Below are 17,494 nucleotides of genomic sequence, written 5' to 3'. Positions count from 1 at the left end.
ACAGATTAACCCCCCATCCGTCCACTTTGGGACTGACTTGAACCAGCATTTTGACAGTGTTCAATTTGGTTTCATATGTTCTTCTCAAATTCTAACTGCGTGTGTCGAATGGGGCCAGCTGTCCTGGCTCCAGCAACTGTAAATAAAATGGCAATCTGCCCAGTATCTGTTTACACAAAATCAGAGATTACTCCATCTTTAAAGACGCCTCACCACACCAAAAGTTGCATCGACAACTTGGCCCCGTTCAAAAGGATAAAGATCCTTTGAGAAAATAAATACAATTTCAGTTTAAGAGCCCTCCCTCGCAGTCAGACATACTATAACTGCAGCATCCTGAGGAAAGCACATTTGAGTGTAAAGTAGGTCTTCATTACAGTATTGCCACCCTGACAGTCATTTCGTATAATGCGTTTTTGTGTTAGTGTGAGAGTTCTGCTTTCAATCTTGAGAACAGATGACACCATATTCACGTTGCAGACCAAGGGACTCAGAAACAGTGCCACACTGGCGAGAATGGATGAATATGAATCGTAGAGAACGGTTGTGTTGTGAAAGAATCTGAGCAGGTTAACATAGTTACCGAATCCCTCTGTTGTTTTCTCTCAACAATGATTTTCCCAAAACGTAATTCGGTGCCAGTCAGTCACTTTTATTTATATAGCACATTTAAAAACAACGACAGCTGGCCAAAGTGCTGTACAAAATCAACAATTACAAAATTCATAACAAAACACAAAGACAACATGAAAAGCACAATATCAATAAAAGAGTACCACTGAACATGCAAATTTCCATAAGCTACAGAAAACAAATGAGTTTTAAGAAGAGATTTAAAACCATCGAAAGTTGGAGAAAACCTTATAAGAGAAGGTAAATTATTCCAGAGTCGTGGGGCTCCAATTTAGAAGGCACAGTCACCCTTCAGTTTTAGGCGTGACCTTGGAAACAGTCTGCTGCAGACTACTTGATGACCGAAGAGGTCTAGAGGTATGATGGTAAGAGAGGAGATCCGCTATATATTGAGGAGCCAAACCATACAGACCCTTATAAACAAACAATAACATTTTAAATTGAATTCTGTATTTGACAGGAAGCCAATGGAGAGAGGCCAACACAGGAGAGATACTTATCCCTCTTTTTAGTCCCAGTTAAAAGTCTAGCAGCAGCGTTCTGAACTAACTGAAGACGTGACAATGAAGACTGTGAAATTCCCAGATAGAGTGCATTACAGTGATCAAGCCTGGATGAAATAAAGGCATGAACCACAGTCTCCAGATCTTTGAATGACAGAAATGCCTTTAGTTTGGCAAATAAAGCTGAAAGAAACTGCTTTTGACCACAGAATTAATTTGTTTATTAAACTGTAGGTCCTAGTCAAGAATAACACCTACATTTCTAACATGTGTCTGCAGATTTCTAGATAAAGGTCCCAAGTTACTGGATATTTTTTTGTATAGAGTTCGGAGGGCCGAAAACCATGACTTCTGTCTCAGATTCATTAAGCTGGAGAAAGTTGACTGCCATCCAACTTTTGACATCATTTAAGCAGTCAAAGATTGTAATGCAGAAGTATCATCAGAGTGCAAAGGAAAATAAAACTGTGTAATCTGCATAACAATTATATGAAATGTTATACTTTTGAAAAATGCTAGACAGAGGAAGCATATATAAAGAGAACAGAACAGGGCCCAAAATAGAGCCCTGTGGTACTCCACAGGAGATTGGTACAGAAGATGAAGAGTAACTACCAATCTCCACTGAAAGTCCTCTATTTTAAGTAAGAGGCAAACCAATTAAGCGCACTCCCCTGAATCCAAACTCATTGTTGTAGACGGATAGCATCAATCATATCGAATGCCGCACTCAAGTCTAGCAAAACAAGGACAGCATATTTCCCAGAGTCAACAGTAAGTAATAGGTCATTAGACACTTTTAAAAGAGCAGACTCCGAACAATGTCTACTAAATGAGGGAGTGATACAGAATCAAATTTAGTAAGATGAGATAATCATGAAGTTACCTCTGAATTTTGAAATTAAGAAGATGGAATGCTAGATCTTAACATCAACCTTATTTATAAAGTATTTAACAAAAAATTAGGTGTGTCCTAACAGATGTGTGTCTCTGTGAAAGTGTGAGGACAGTTTATTGAGTGGCAGGTTTTTGCTGTTGGCTATATTAGGCGCTTTCAGAAGAGGTGTAAATCTGCCTTCAGTGGGTTATCTGAGAACCTTGAATTAAACTAATAAACAAGGAACATCACCCATAGACAGACTGCAAAGCTGCCATAGAGAAATAACACAAAAAGGGAAAATATACACCTTCATTGTCTGGAGTTTGGTACTTGGTGATAATCGTTTTTTACAGTTTGGGATCATTAATCAAATAAATAGATGACGTATCTGTAACAACCCTAGAGGTAATTCGGGCTTCAGTCACAACACAGAGAGATAAAAAAAACAACTTCACTTCTACTTAGTAAAAGCACATATTCAAATACCAGCTGACCCATTAGGCACCTGACTCCTAAAGATGTTTTTTTATTGGAAGTCAAAACAGGGTGGTTGTTCAGTTGAAGACAGTTTTAATGTAAAACGAAATGTGACATGAACTGAGAGCGCTGAACAGCTGCATCACAATAACAGTTAGGAGCTACCACTTCTCCGGGCGAATCACACCTCTGCATCCTACAAGCTGTGTACAAGCAGGAGATGTGCTGTGTGTCTCCAGTGATTAAGTCATGCTAAAGCTACCTTTCTTGAGTGCCACTGAGCTCTGTGCCCAATTATCCAAGGGACAGGGTGAGCACTTTGACAGAAGCCCCTTTGCTAAATTCTCCAAAGGCCTGACTCAGCTGTGGTAAATGCTGCAATAACAAGCTGTCAATAAATAACTACACAATCCTGACATACAACTGTAAGGAGCTAACAGCAAGGGCCAGCACTGGGCTGCTCGTCTTGAACTTGAAGTGTAATGATGATGACACTGAATGGAATAACTGTAGTAAAAGGCAACGATTCCCCAATTAACAAGACAATTTGCATTACCTCCGAAAGTTACCGAAGGTTCAAAAGGATTTATTGATTACATGACCAAGGCCATTTTAACTAAGCTTCCATATTATCTCCACAGGCATTTGACTTGGGAGTGATTTCATGAAAAATGACTCCCCAGAGCCACCACTATGATTTATGGGAGTCTAATAAATTACCTTTGGCACGCTCCACAAGACAATGCACGTCATTCCACAGCCGCCAAGGAGAGCTTCGCACGATTTATCCCTGCAGCTTCTGAGTTATTAGCAGATAAAGGGTAATTTTATAAATCACTGAACCTAGATCTACTGTCCTCCTTTCCTGTGGTCCCCAATGTAGGGTAACCCTTCGAAATTAAATATATAACTGGGATGCATTAATATTGCCAATGCATTACAATCTGAAAAGTTTAAAGTACAGTACAGCTGGCTTACCCAAGCACCACTGCCTACACCAACAACTCATGACAAGGTTGTGAAGCGTGCGGACTGGTGCTTCGGTGATAAGAAACACGCTGCATATGAAGCAGCTTTTACTGGGGATGGATTGACATTACAATTCTGCCCATAAACAAACTGTCCTGAGTGCTTCACAGCAGGGACAACGGAGCTACTGCCAGGGAACCTCAAGTTCAATTTATTCTCATATACTTCACCACCCCACTCTCCACATTTCTCCTCTCTGAAAGACTGCTCTCATTTCCAATTACCAGGAATGCTGCTATGCTGCTTACTATGTGGCCAGAGTCGCATTTGCGAAGTTTGTGACAGCTTTATCTTGCAGTGCCTCTAAAAATTATCGTTTTAACTTCTTATTTTTCATTGGAAACATGAGATGTTATTAGTCCTTTTACATAGCTATCCAAATATCTATCTAGAGTAACAGGCCTTATAAAATGATGTTTGTTTGTGGTTTTCCCTCTCTGTACAGTTTACACATCCCGAGAATGACAAAACACCAGCACTGGGCGGTGCACGAGGGGGAACTGAACTAATTGCTGAAATCTGTCACCACCCCCTAGATCCACGCTTTAAGCAACCAGGCCCAGGTCTGCCTGTGGAAGGTCACCTTGGAAAGTGTGGAGCTCATTGTGTATAAATTATGAGTCCGAGCACCAGCGCACCCTTAATAATTCATCACTTGAGTTTCCGTAAACAGAAAGTGCTTTTCTGATTTATAATGGGAGTGAGATCACGCTGCTCTCACGTAGATGTCTGCAATTAGAAGATGAAGTTTTTGGCTGCATCAATGAGGAGGATTTCCTTAAGTGAGCAACAGCGCTCGGATCCTATTCATCACAGCGCTCCCTCGGGCCGCACACGCTCAGCGCAGAAAGGCCCCCGGCATTACGTAAGACTCTGCGCCGATTCAATTTCATTCATATTAACAGATGTAAATCTATTATGTACAAGATGTATTGATGCCTTTATTCTGGAAGATCAGCTTGCCCTGGATGAGTTAAAATATTGAAATGTGACATAGGCCTTATATTTATGCAGAAAGAAACACAAATCAGCCAAAAAAACAGAAGAAGAAGAAGAAGAAGAAGAAGAATCGATCCTTTCTATACTGTAAACATCTGCTTTCTTGTTCTCTCTCTACCCTTCCTCACTAAGAAAGCCTTCAAGGTCCCTACTATACAGTCTATGTTTCAATTATCCAGACTACACCCTTGCGGCCCGTAACTTGTTAATATTGAGATCACACTCCTTGCCGCTGGCCTTTAGCTTTAGATTATTATACATTTTTATCAATGGTCTCTGACAACTTGGAATGGTACATAAATCATTGAATGCGTGGATCGCAATATGTAAAACCTGATTGAAGAATTGAAGCCTAGGCATTTTTGTTTTCTCCTGACTACTTCACTTTCATTTTCTCAGGCTGATTGAAGCAAAACGTCCATCTAATTAATTTACTGTGGAGCTGTCAGTATGTCTAATGTTTGCGCAATTTGGAAATCCAGAATTGTTGTCCTTTAAAGTAATTAAGTAAACCCACAGACAAGCCCACACTACCAACACCACCTTCTTCTTGTTGCTCAGGCAGGCAGTACAGTGAAGGTGTAAGCCCCATCTCTTCATGAATAGTGTTCAGGCCATACATCACGCAGTCCACAGATCTGAGAGCCACATAAAGCCTCCTTAGGGAAAGATCCAGACAAGCTGTGAGGGGGCATTCACACAGTGCCGAACACATAAGGTCGATCATGAATAATCCCCAGCTCAGTCAAGGTATCTCACCTCTCTGTTACCGCATAGATTTCGTGTCAAAGCAAGGCCCAAGAGAAAACTCTGGGTAGTTCTACTGTTGGGTTATCTACTTAGCAGCAGCAATAGCAGAAGTCTGTTTGTTTTTGTTTTTTAATTAATCTTATACCAAGAAGAAAAACTTTGCTGGCATGAAAAATAAATAAGTCAATATAATACTCTTTACATTTCCCGCAGTTACTCCACTACTTTGATTGCTTCTAAAACTATTTCTAAGTATGCACAAAAATAAGATTTTGCCTGTGAAAAAGATATACTATACATATTCAATGATAGTAATAGGTGTCATTCTAATGTGTGGATTTTTTTATTATTGGAGTTTGACCTTTTTTTGTCACTTGCGAGTAACAGTTTTCTCCAAAATGATTTGCAGGAATTACTCTGTACTGTACATACAGTATCTATAATTACATCTGCAACTATCACTAAAAAGATCTCCTTCAAGTCTTACTCCAATGTGCAACCAAATCCAGGATTGGTGTAGAATTTAAATGGGCAAAACCATTTAGAAGACACTCGAAGAGGGACATTTTCACTTCCTAATTTCTGTTGACTATTATTTCTCTGGGGGGCTGCATCTGCGGTGTGTGAAGGATGTGAAAATGCATTATTTTTTCCCTTCCACAACTCATTTCATCTGTGGCTGAAGACAGTTGACCCTGATGTAACGCCTTGAAGTTCATAGAGTGTACATGCATTTAAAAATGAAAAAATAAAATAAACACCCACTATTATCTCTAGTCATCTCACTGCACTGCTATCCTTCCACAAACCCTTTAAAACAAGGCTTTAATAATTCAGAGATTATTTATTTAATTCTGTGTTACCTTTGGCATGGTTTGCTCTGTTCTCTGTCAAGAGACTACCTTCTGGGAATGGGTCCTATTAAATAAGATTCAGATCAACTCTGGGACTAATCTGCGTTCAGGTGACCGTGTTATTAAAGGTTGCAGTACGAGCTATGTACGGACTGGAAAGATTTCCATCACAGGCCGCTGCGGAAAAGGAAAGGTGCCAGGGCAGAGGTGATGGGAGCGACAACAGGGTTCCCGGCTTTCCTTTAAAGCGGCTTTTCTCTGGATCGTTATTGGCAGGAAAATGTAAGGTGACAGAAACCATGCTTTTATTACAGCTGAACATTGAAGGTAATTAACGAGCAACGAATCATCTAAGAGCTGCATTAGCTAGCTTGGTCATTAGCTCGCCTGTGGTTTCTGGGTCTACCTGCAGTGTAATTCTGAGCATCTCTCTCCTGCAATATAAAGCCTGTCAGGAAACCTCCCAGGTGCAGAACAACAATAAATTGCACTCCCTGGCACAACAGGCTTGACTACATGGGTGCACTCCTGTAATTTCTCTATGCTGCCTAAGTAGGTTAGTGGCCCAATAGGGAGCCTCTTTGTAATCATATTTATATATATATATGATGCATCCTAGGCAAGACGCAGAGGAAATAATTAAGCAAATACTGCGGTAAATCTCAGGAAAAGTCAATGAAACGAGATCAGAAGAGAGAATTAGAAGCATTGCTCAGAGGATAAGACAAAAGTAGTCTGGCTCTGTGGGCATCCGACAATAGCTTTCATTCTGCCTGAACACTAGGGTTTCTTTCAGCTGCAGGTATTAAACTGAAAAAGATTCTGAGCGTGTCCTGTTGTTGAACACATTTTCATTATTCCCTGTCTGGCAAACACAGCAACTCTCAAAATAAAGGAATATCCCATTTCATATGCTGTACTGCTATACTGCTATACTGCTAACACTGCAAATTACCATAATACAACACTCCTTGCAATTAGAATAGGTACTGGTAATTATTTATTTTCAGGCATGACATTACCTATAAAGCACCCTCGTTTTCATATTTGTGAAAGAAGTAGGCTAGTTGCTAACATACCAAACAACAAAAAAGTACAATATAATACAGTAACAATAAATGATATACAAATCAGTTTTATTAATGACATAAAGCAGCTCTGGAAGAAGTAGAAGAATGAATACCTGTTGTGGATAGGTCCTCTGAATGTTGGATCAAATTTGCGAGGTTCACCTGTAAGCAGAAACAAAAGAGACTGAGCTTCTTGTACCACAAAAAACACAACAACTTGTATCCCTGTTAAGTTAATTAAAAGACTTTTAAAAAGTATTCTGATCAGGATGGAGCAGGTTTAAAAATCCAAGCACAGTATAATACAATATGTTATTTACACCGATTGTTTGGGCTTCTCTTTTTAATATTTCTGTTCTTCATTCATTTTGAAGGGATTGCAAGTTTAAGGAGTTAATCTGAACAATTGTCCTAAAAGTACACAATACAGCAATACAGAAACTAGATTTAGATGTTTCTAGAAACCTGTGTTGTAAAATGGACATAATAAGATAATTTAGTATTCAATTAGTTCAGTAGTTATTACTAGGGGTGGGTAATGTCAAGTACCTTGCGATACGATATTTATCATGATACACATTTCGATTCAATAAATCATGAATCATCACGATATCACAATTGAATCACCACACTTACTGAAGTGCATTAGAAAACCTCAAATAATATTAGGCTATATACTCCAAAGTACAAACTTCAGCTAATTTTCATTAACACCCCCTAATAAAATGTAACTAGTTAACTAGCCAGCTAATGGCAAGCATCCTATTAGACACTTTTGTCATTGGTTGTAATGGGCCCATAATTCCAAGCGGCTTCCCTGTTTACTGCCATCTATAGGATTGTGGTTTGTACTGCATTTGTGTTAATACAACTGCAAACCTTATTATTTCTCACATATTATGGGCATAAAAATTAAGTAAATAAACGTCGATTCTAGAGGTCAGAGCATCGAAACAACATCGAAAAAATAGAACCACGATTTGACCTTGAATGAGAGGTCAGAGGTCAAGGTCATACATGGATAGAGCCCACATGGTTTCCTATACACTCACCTAAAGGATTATTAGGAACACCTGTTCAATTTCTCATTAATGCAATTATCTAACCAACCAATCACATGGCAGTTGCTTCAATGCATTTAGGGGTGTGGTCCTGGTCAAGACAATCTCCTGAACTCCAAACTGAATGTCTGAATGGGAAGGAAAGGTGATTTAAGCAATTTTGAGCGTGGCATGGTTGTCGGTGCCAGACGGGCCGGTCTGAGTATTTCACAATCTGCTCAGTTACTGGGATTTTCACGCACAACCATTTCTAGGGTTTACAAAGAATGGTGTGAAAAGGGAAAAACATCCAGTATGTGGCAGTCCTGTGGGCGAAAATGCCTTGTTGATGCTAGAGGTCAGAGGAGAATGGGCCGACTGATTCAAGCTGATAGAGCAACTTTGACTGAAATAACCACTCGTTACAACCGAGGTATGCAGCAAAGCATTTGTGAAGCCACAACACGTACAACCTTGAGGCGGATGGGCTACAACAGCAGAAGACCCCACCGGGTACCACTCATCTCCACTACAAATAGGAAAAAGAGGCTACAATTTGCACAAGCTCACCAAAATTGGACAGTTGAAGACTGGAAAAATGTTGCCTGGTCTGATGAGTCTCGATTTCTGTTGAGACATTCAGATGGTAGAGTCTGAATTTGGCGTAAACAGAATGAGAACATGGATCCATCATGCCTTGTTACCACTGTGCAGGCTGGTGGTGGTGGTGTAATGGTGTGGGGGATGTTTTCTTGGCACACTTTAGGCCCCTTACTGCCAATTGGGCATCGTTTAAATGCCACGGCCTACCTGAGCATTGTTTCTGACCATGTCCATCCCTTTATGACCACCATGTACCCATCCTCTGATGGCTACTTCCAGCAGGATAATGCACCATGTCACAAAGGTCGAATCATTTCAAATTGGTTTCTTGAACATGACAATGAGTTCACTGTACTAAACTGGCCCCCACAGTCACCAGATCTCAACCCAATAGAGCATCTTTGGGATGTGGTGGAATGGGAGCTTCGTGCCCTGGATGTGCATCCCACAAATCTCCATCAACTACAAGATGCTATCCTATCAATATGGGCCAACATTTCTAAAGAATGCTTTCAGCACCTTGTTGAATCAATGCCACGTAGAATTAAGGCAGTTCTGAAGGCGAAAGGGGGTCAAACACAGTATTAGTATGGTGTTCCTAATAATCCTTTAGGTGAGTGTATATGTTCTATATTGACCTCTGTCAATGTATCTGCCACCCATAAGGCATTATAAGATGTCATATATGGTGTGTTTTTTGGCAATATCCCATGTTCCATAGCTCTGTAACATCATATATACTTTCCTATCTACATTACATAGTAATATTATCCATAATAGCCTCCTGGAAGGAGAAATTAGATGTTCAATATCTGAGGGTACTTTGTAACATAATCAAGATGCAGTATCTGGCTCTGAGAAGGCAAAGGTCAGATGTAATGATATACTCAACCAACTGTCACTCACACCAGAAAAACATGAATGAAAATGAATCAAAAACAGCGAATAACTGTCTCTGTAAATGGCCTTTGGTCATTTACATGTCTCATAGAGGATAAATATTCTAAGATCCACAGCTGTGTTAGAAATCCAATTTGTAAGGAATCCACAGGACAGCAGTGAATCAATAAGAGGTTTATTAGATAATGGTAATAAAATAATCCAGAGAAACAGGTGACGGAGATACAGAGGATGCCTGGACTCAGCGAAGGGTCTAAACAAGGAAATAAATTATGCAGTGGTAATTTATAGGTAGAGACTTCGAGACAGAAGTAAGAAAATGTCCATATATGGGATTAATTGACAGAATCAATTAATATTAAATGCTGATTAATATACAATTTTAACAGATTATACAGTCAACTGAATAATCAGCAATATAGCCTAGATAATGAGTACATTTGGTGCCCCTTTTTCAGCCCCATTGGGTAAAATTCCACCACACCACTTATGTGACCTTGTGCACAACAACAGGGACTCTCAAGACACAGAGAGAAAGGCAGAAACACACAGGCCCTGTATGAGCCAAATTGTATTATTTGTTCAATATCGTTGCTGATCAATACTAGCAATTCTCACAGCTGAATACTAAAACATGGTGCATGTTTTTCAAAACACACAGCAGATTCCTTAACATCCATTTCTTGTCAGTATCTAATATTGATTTAATTTCCAATATCTTTGAACACTTTTTGCTTCGTGGTGAAATGTCGGTTTGCTAAGTCATGACAATGGCTTTAACGACTGATGAACTGAAACTGTTTTATAGGGACCTAAGAAATCAATTTTTATTTTTATTATTTTTTTGCATTTTCACAATGCATTTTTGGATTTAAAATGTAAAAATGTAAAACATGAAATAAAAACATCATGATATTTGAACTGGACAACTTCAATACTAAAGACCTAATTATGGTCAGAAGGCCAACTCTTGCAAATACCAAAAATCTAAATGTATGATAAATCTGAAACTCCATCCATGTCAATTGACCTGGTAGAAACACAACCCTCACATACTAAATAGGGTCCAAGTTAAAATGTGCTCATCTGGAAATTCACAGATAAAATCACTTTCTGAACCAAACTCATAAATATTACAGCTGTTATGACAACATCTCAAATTTGTGGACATTCATTCATTAATAGTAAATAAATGACAACTGACTGATCAAATCCCAGTCCCTAATCACAGAAATCTAAGCTTTTATTTGAGATGAATAAAATATTTTGGGTATCACTGCAATGTTTTTCAACAGCAATTTCTCGGCATGTTCTGTAAATGTCAGCAAATTGCAGTTCCCTTAAGTTTGATAGGAATGATCGGTGTACAAAAAAAATGCTCAATTTTGTGTCAAGCAGTTGTTTACAATTCCATCGAAAGTGCTCCAGCATCAAAAAACAAAACAGGAACGCTGTTCATTAATAACGCTTTATCGTTTCTCTGAGGAACTTCTTTCCTTTTGAATGTCAGCTGCCTTTTGTCAACTTCTTATCTACTCCACTGAAAATAATAATCCTTAAAATTAATAAACTGATTCTTCTGCAGGCTTTCAAAGCAATCAAAGTGGGCTGCATTCAGCAATCTTATCTGAAAATGTACCCCCGTTGATTGATTTAAATGTCTGAAGTCATTGCAATGAAATGTATTATGTGGATGTTGTTTCCTTTCGGTTTTAAGGACTACTCTGGTGGGCCAGGTACAAATTCTGTTCAGTTTAAAACATTAATTACCTCACTATTATTCTCATCAAACAAGCAACTCTTGAAAATCATTCACAGCTGCTCGATGCAAAGTAGAAAAACTGATAACATTTAAATTGCAGTAAGTGACTTTAGAAGAAGAGTTTTCAAGGAAGGAAAAGAAATAATCTGGAACTCGTGTGAAAAGAAATGTCATTTCCATTCTGTTTTGGTTTACATTTCAGATGGTTACTTAGGAATTACGAAGGTAACTATTACAATTATTGATATATTTATTATGCAGATAATACATATTTAAGATGATGACTAAATAAATGAAGGGATTCATTTGATACAACTTTTAGGATTCTCTGTCCTTCTGCTTGAATACTCAATGAAATTTGGCACAATTCAACACATGCCTTCACAATCAACCGCACAAACACATGCAACTACATTTTGTTATTCTTGGTACTAAACCATTCTTGACAGGATGATAGGGGGGAAAAAAGCCTTCAGATACTTATTACCTTTTGAAATTACACAGAGCGCATCTATTGACTGTCAACATCTAAAAGGCACCTTTGATGCTCCTTTAATGTAATGTAGGCTTGTATTCCCGGCAAACTTGATATAACCAAATCTAATCAAACCCGAAGCTGTCACAAACCTCTCAGTCCATGGGGAAAGAGGGATTTTTGCTTGGCAATGCTTCAGTAAGTACTGACAAGGGCAGATGCACATTATCAAATGAGTGGAGGTGGTGAAAAGTCAGTCTTAAGGTCTGGTATAAGACCACGATTCAACCTCCAAATGGCTCTGGTCAGGTCTATTCTGCAGGAAACTGTAAACCTTTGCACATCCATAACTTAATCATCAGAAACAACAGGTATCATGACTGATAAGCAGTTTTTTTTTTTAGCTTAAGTTGCCATTAAGCCATTTCCACCATCAAATTGCTCATTGGCCTCTTAACATGCGAGTCGATTCTTATGTCAATATTTAAGTATAAATCTCGGTCTTGGCATTTTGGCCCAGATCTTTATTATCTGCAAATGTCACAACATGAGGTGGGGCAATTCCAAACAGAAATGGAACTCCTTGGTCAATTCAGATTAAATGCTTGAATTTTAATATTTTAATGGGATATTTATATGTGGAATTGGAATTGACGCCATTTCTGATGTGTACACATCACGCATTTCTGTGAATTTTCATGCATGACTTATAAATAGTGAATAGTTCACTTTGTTTGTTTGTTTTAAATGCAGGAATCTCATGAGACATGATTTGTGATCCTATATCAAAAGGTATTTCAAGTCAAATGCTCTTAGTTTCTGTGTGAAAGGGGTCTTGACCACTAAGGTTTAAAGTGGTGTTTGAGTGGAAGTCAACAAGGATCAGACAGTCACTACTACAGCACACAGAAGCGCCAGTCGATTTATTGTTGAGGTTTTCATTCCATCATTCCAGGGCACAGAATTGCAAGTTCTTAAAAGTAAAAGTGATTCATGATATGCAGAGCTGTGAGAAACTGTACCGTTCTTCTCCGTCCTCATTTTTACTGGCAGTTCCATCAGAGTGAGTAAAGTTAAGAAAAAAGACTTTATATTCATGAAATTAGTTCATTTGCAAGTGTAAACACTGAGGCCTCGTGGGCTGTTTAATGACCCTGGTGCTGGATTTTCTTAGCAAGGACTTATTATTCTGAATGAATAATTTAATTAAAAAGAAAAAATACCTTTGGAAAATGCTGCTTGGTGTTCCTTTACACGGAGAGATAAGGATTCCAAAGCAAATGCAAATGAAAGCCAATCTTCTGTAAACAGCGCTGCGAGCCAGACTAGTCAAGATTCAAAAGTTTCCTGCAAACAAAATCAAGCCCGTGCAGCTGTACCAACCGATACATTTGACGGCAAATGTTTGCAGAACAGATGAATCAGTGTTCATTATGTGAAGACTAAAAGACGAGGTCTAAAAGATTTCCCTGAACCAGAAGCACTGTGCATTCTGTAATACAATAATTTAAGAAAGACCAATTTCTTGAGGATAAATGCAAATGATTTCCAACTCCAACTTACGCAAATGTTATTTCCTATTACAGACTGTAAATGGATAAAATATTAACTTTGTCAATTATAGAAAAAATGCTTAAAATCAGGTACTCCTTGACATTGCTGAAGTCTTTATAAAAGAAGTATGTAAGTAATCAGATTAAGCAGCATTTCTATTGAGAGATTTGTGTCCTTGACTGCAGCTGGTCACAAAGTGCACTGTAAATATTGGGTAACTGCACACAGTCTTTGTATATTTTCAGGTAGTGCAACACAAAATGGCCAGACTCAACAAATACCTTCAGTAAGACTACAACAGATAGGTTTACTTCACTCGAAAATGAGTTGTCAACCATGCAGAGAAATTCTGCGTTAGTGACATCGTTGGGACCTCGAGAAGGGGTTCAGTCCATTAACATGCAGGGAAGAGTAAAATAAAAACTTCCTATGTGACATATAATAAAAGTTCAGCACATTATCTACCAAGGGGGGATATGCAAATAAAAAAGCATTAAAACAAATTAGTTATTTTTAAATCAATTTACAATAACATAATATTGTCTGTATCTGTATAATATTATTCATTTTAATTTTAGATCTCTGTTTACGGTATTACCCTGTCTGTAGATGACAGGGCTGTCCCAATTGAATAATATCAACATGAACAGGTCAGACAAAAATAGTACAATTTCCTGTTTACTACCTCTACATCACAAATCTAATCCACAGGGTAAAGGCAAAATTATGAGGAAAGGGATTACTCTTACCAACAGAATGCAGTCTAAAATTGATTTTCACGCCAGTTTGCAAGTAAGATTGCTGTTGTTTAGAACTTCATTAATCATACTGGGTTTCCAAAGCAAAATAAGTAACTGTGTTCTGCAACTGAGTTACTAAAAAGTATACCACATTTGTCTCCCGTGTCAGGTCTTCTTTCCTTGTCCTTTCATTCCTATTTCTCTAGGAGAATTTACTGCAAATTTCACAACACAAGGTGTACACACTCCACTTGGGACAATAACTGGAAAAATGGTGTCTATTTGGTGTGAAATAAATAAACAAATACATAATTACAACTGTCCTAATACAGAAGCACAAACTTTATAGCCAAAGACATTTTTCTTCTCAAGATGAGGGTAAAAGAGTATTATGCGCTCAGTTATACATACTTACCATGTTTTCCATAGTAGCTTTCTTCTCTGTTTGTCATCTTACTGTTCTGTGCTACAAGCAGCTGTTTTACTGTGTCCCCATTAAAGGGTTTTGCAGCATTCCCATGGAGCAGAGTTTTCAGAGACCACGTTAATTATTAACAAGAATACAGGAAATCCAGCACTGTAGGTTGGAAACGCACGGCAGAAACCCCAGTGTAGTATCAACCCTGCTTATCTCATCCAATGTATCTGTACTCTGTAATCTGAGCAGAAAGCCAAGAACTGTGCCGTGTGTGTTTTTCTCTTAGACTTTGCCAGTGCCCACCCTTGGCAATCAGTCAGCCCAGCGCTCTCCGAGGCCGCCTCACCTAAGCTAAACCACAGCTATATTCTCCGCCACAGCCTGCTGTAAAGTGGGAGGAATTTCCATCATTCACTTTTTCTATTTCGGTAAATTTGCTGCTGGGTTCATGCGCACGTCCTCTCACTGGTTCAAATCGTTAAACAAGCGCTGGTCTACCACAGAAAACAGGACAGTTCTGTTGTGAATACAGATACGCAATGGTACAAGAATCCTGCAGTTGTTGAGCACAGATAAAAGACTATTCTAATGATTTTAAACCAGGGATAAAACCCATCATGAGAGAGAGACCTCTATGTTCATTCATTCATTGAGTGCCCACAGTGGAGCCCAGTCTCTTTATAGGATCTGACCTCATACCCCAGTAAAATGCCCCACAACTACACCATTTTAGATTCCTAATTTGAAAATAACTTATGACCAATCCACAATTCAGCTCTGTTTAACTCTGTGCTAGGACATCCTCCAACTCATCTGAAACCTTCCAGTCTTAGCCCAGCTCCTTCCCATGTGCTCCACGCTGAGCTGGCCAATATAAAAGTACTTGAGGAATTCTAAATACGGTTAAAATGTCACTGGGGTAATGATGCAGTTTATCCCCGGTTGCCCTTGCCATGCCGGGCTGGTGGTGTTTGTTTTAGGGCGAAATGAACCCTGCCAATTTTATCTACCCATTTCCATATGGAGCTGTGGCTTTAAGATAGGAGTGGGATTGTGCAGGCTGTTCACCGATGTGCCGACAGAGACGGCAGATTGTCCCTCTGATTAAGGAGCCACGAGAATGAGACAGTGGATCCGGTCTCTGGGAGGATTTGCCCCACTTTGTAGACACGGTCACTACCCTATGGGCAGGAAGCGCACCTGTATCCTGGGTCCTTCAGATGCCGTGGTTATGTCAGGACTGATTACAGCTCTGCTAACGATCACACAAACAGCCTCAAATTCTGAAAATCCCCAGTGCTTCGTGGAGAGGGAGAGAGAGATCATTACAGTGATAATTATTACTTTGCTATTGCATTAATAAGCTTAAAGCCTGCATACTAAACATCCTTTAACCAGTAGAGGCAGTGAACAATAACATGTATTAAGGGCTTTGTCTGCAATCACTGCAGGTTCTCCGAGTGCCATAAAAAGGGAATTAGAGTGCAAGGTGCTGCAGGCGGCAACCCAATATTTACACAGTCACATCTTGCCTAGATTTTAGCCTTGACCATGGGGGGGTTGTCTTTTCTTTGCATATGATGTACATGCTCTGAGAAAATCAGGATTTGGGAAGCAGGAGTCAGTCACTATTGTTGCAAGACTCTGCAGTGTATTTCCAGGGTAAAACGTAATTATTTTATTTCTGTATCTATCAGGCATTTGGTGAGTATTGTTATAAAGCTTTTTTTTCTGACAGCAGGAACGCCAGGAAATAGCATTTAAAATCAATTTGTCACTTTCATATTTAATGGGGGGGACCACGACAAAAACAAAACAAAAAAAAACAACATGCCACTGATCTAAATGGCGTTTAAATAAAAGACCATTTGATTGAAATGCCAGCAAGTTTCACCTCACTCCACTGCAGTATATTAAAGAGTGATTGAGAGTGCGATCATATGTCTCTTTCCGCCCGGCTGTCACTACTAGTTGACAAAGGATTCTGGGGAGGGAAAAATCGGCAGCAGCGAGCTGAACTATGGGGGCACTTTTTCCAAATGTCTTTTACATCCACACATTCCGGTGGGAATTAACATTAATCCCACATGATGTATAAAGATGTATCAGGCCCCTGAAATACATTTATTTTGCTAAGAGTGTTAGTAGGCTGATGCTTTCCCTGTGGGAAAAAAAAAAAAGCTTCCCTTCACCTCCGACTCTCTCTTTAATGGATTTACAAGGTTAAAGCCAATGGGTGAAGCACATCTCAGAAACACTTGGACACTATTCTGTAACCGCAGTGGAAGCATCACTTTAACAGCCCAAGCTGGGAAACACAAAACATCCACTCCTGTATACTGTCTCCAGGGTATCTCCATCACGGATGTAGTGTAAACCCCGATGTGTCATCCCTCCTTGGCAATTTGCACTTTGGTACATGCGATTTTTTTGGCTTTCTCCACACACCAGCCCAATCTAGGCCTTAATTTAGGCCTTTCAATTCCAGTGTTGGAGATGAGAGATGACAAATTAAGAATTGAACTAGAACAGCAGCCGCACACAAACAGCAGCAGACTAGAAGACTATCAAAACACAACCAATGTCAGGAAGACAACCTGAGTACCTACAATCATACTCCTATTCCTATAAATCAATGGACGCTTTCTTCTGCTATGTTAAAGCAGGTAGAGCTTACAACAGGGCTTTTCGAATCCCTGCTGAACAATGCCATTTCCACAGACACAGAAAGGATATTCATGTTGGAAAAGATGTCCAGAGTAAAGCGAGACTCACACCCCCACCGAACTGCTTAATAACTTAACACA

The 17,494-nt window shown here is 39.2% G+C and overlaps 1 protein-coding gene across 5 annotated transcripts in view; it reads right to left on the bottom strand.

The window, feature by feature from the left end:
- Positions 1 to 17,494, bottom strand: part of slc44a5b (solute carrier family 44 member 5b) — a 90,272-nt gene that overhangs the window by 35,805 nt on the left and 36,973 nt on the right. Inside the window, exons 1-2 of one of the 5 annotated variants that reach the window (XM_066691686.1) lie at positions 14,685 to 15,054; positions 7,309 to 7,357 (exon numbers count right to left, since the gene is read on the bottom strand). In XM_066691686.1, coding sequence (XP_066547783.1) covers positions 7,309 to 7,357; positions 14,685 to 14,721 — 86 coding nt within the window. In that variant the 5' untranslated portion in view covers positions 14,722 to 15,054. Of the gene's footprint in view, positions 1 to 7,308; positions 7,358 to 14,684; positions 15,055 to 17,494 lie in introns of those variants that run through there. The other 4 variants (XM_066691688.1, XM_066691684.1, XM_066691687.1 and 1 more) reach the window with 4 other exon arrangements.

Source organism: Amia ocellicauda, chromosome 19 (genome assembly GCF_036373705.1).
Source record: "Amia ocellicauda isolate fAmiCal2 chromosome 19, fAmiCal2.hap1, whole genome shotgun sequence".
NCBI classification, from domain to species: Eukaryota; Metazoa; Chordata; class Actinopteri; order Amiiformes; family Amiidae; genus Amia; species Amia ocellicauda.
This window is presented reverse-complemented; position numbering and strand designations above follow the sequence as displayed.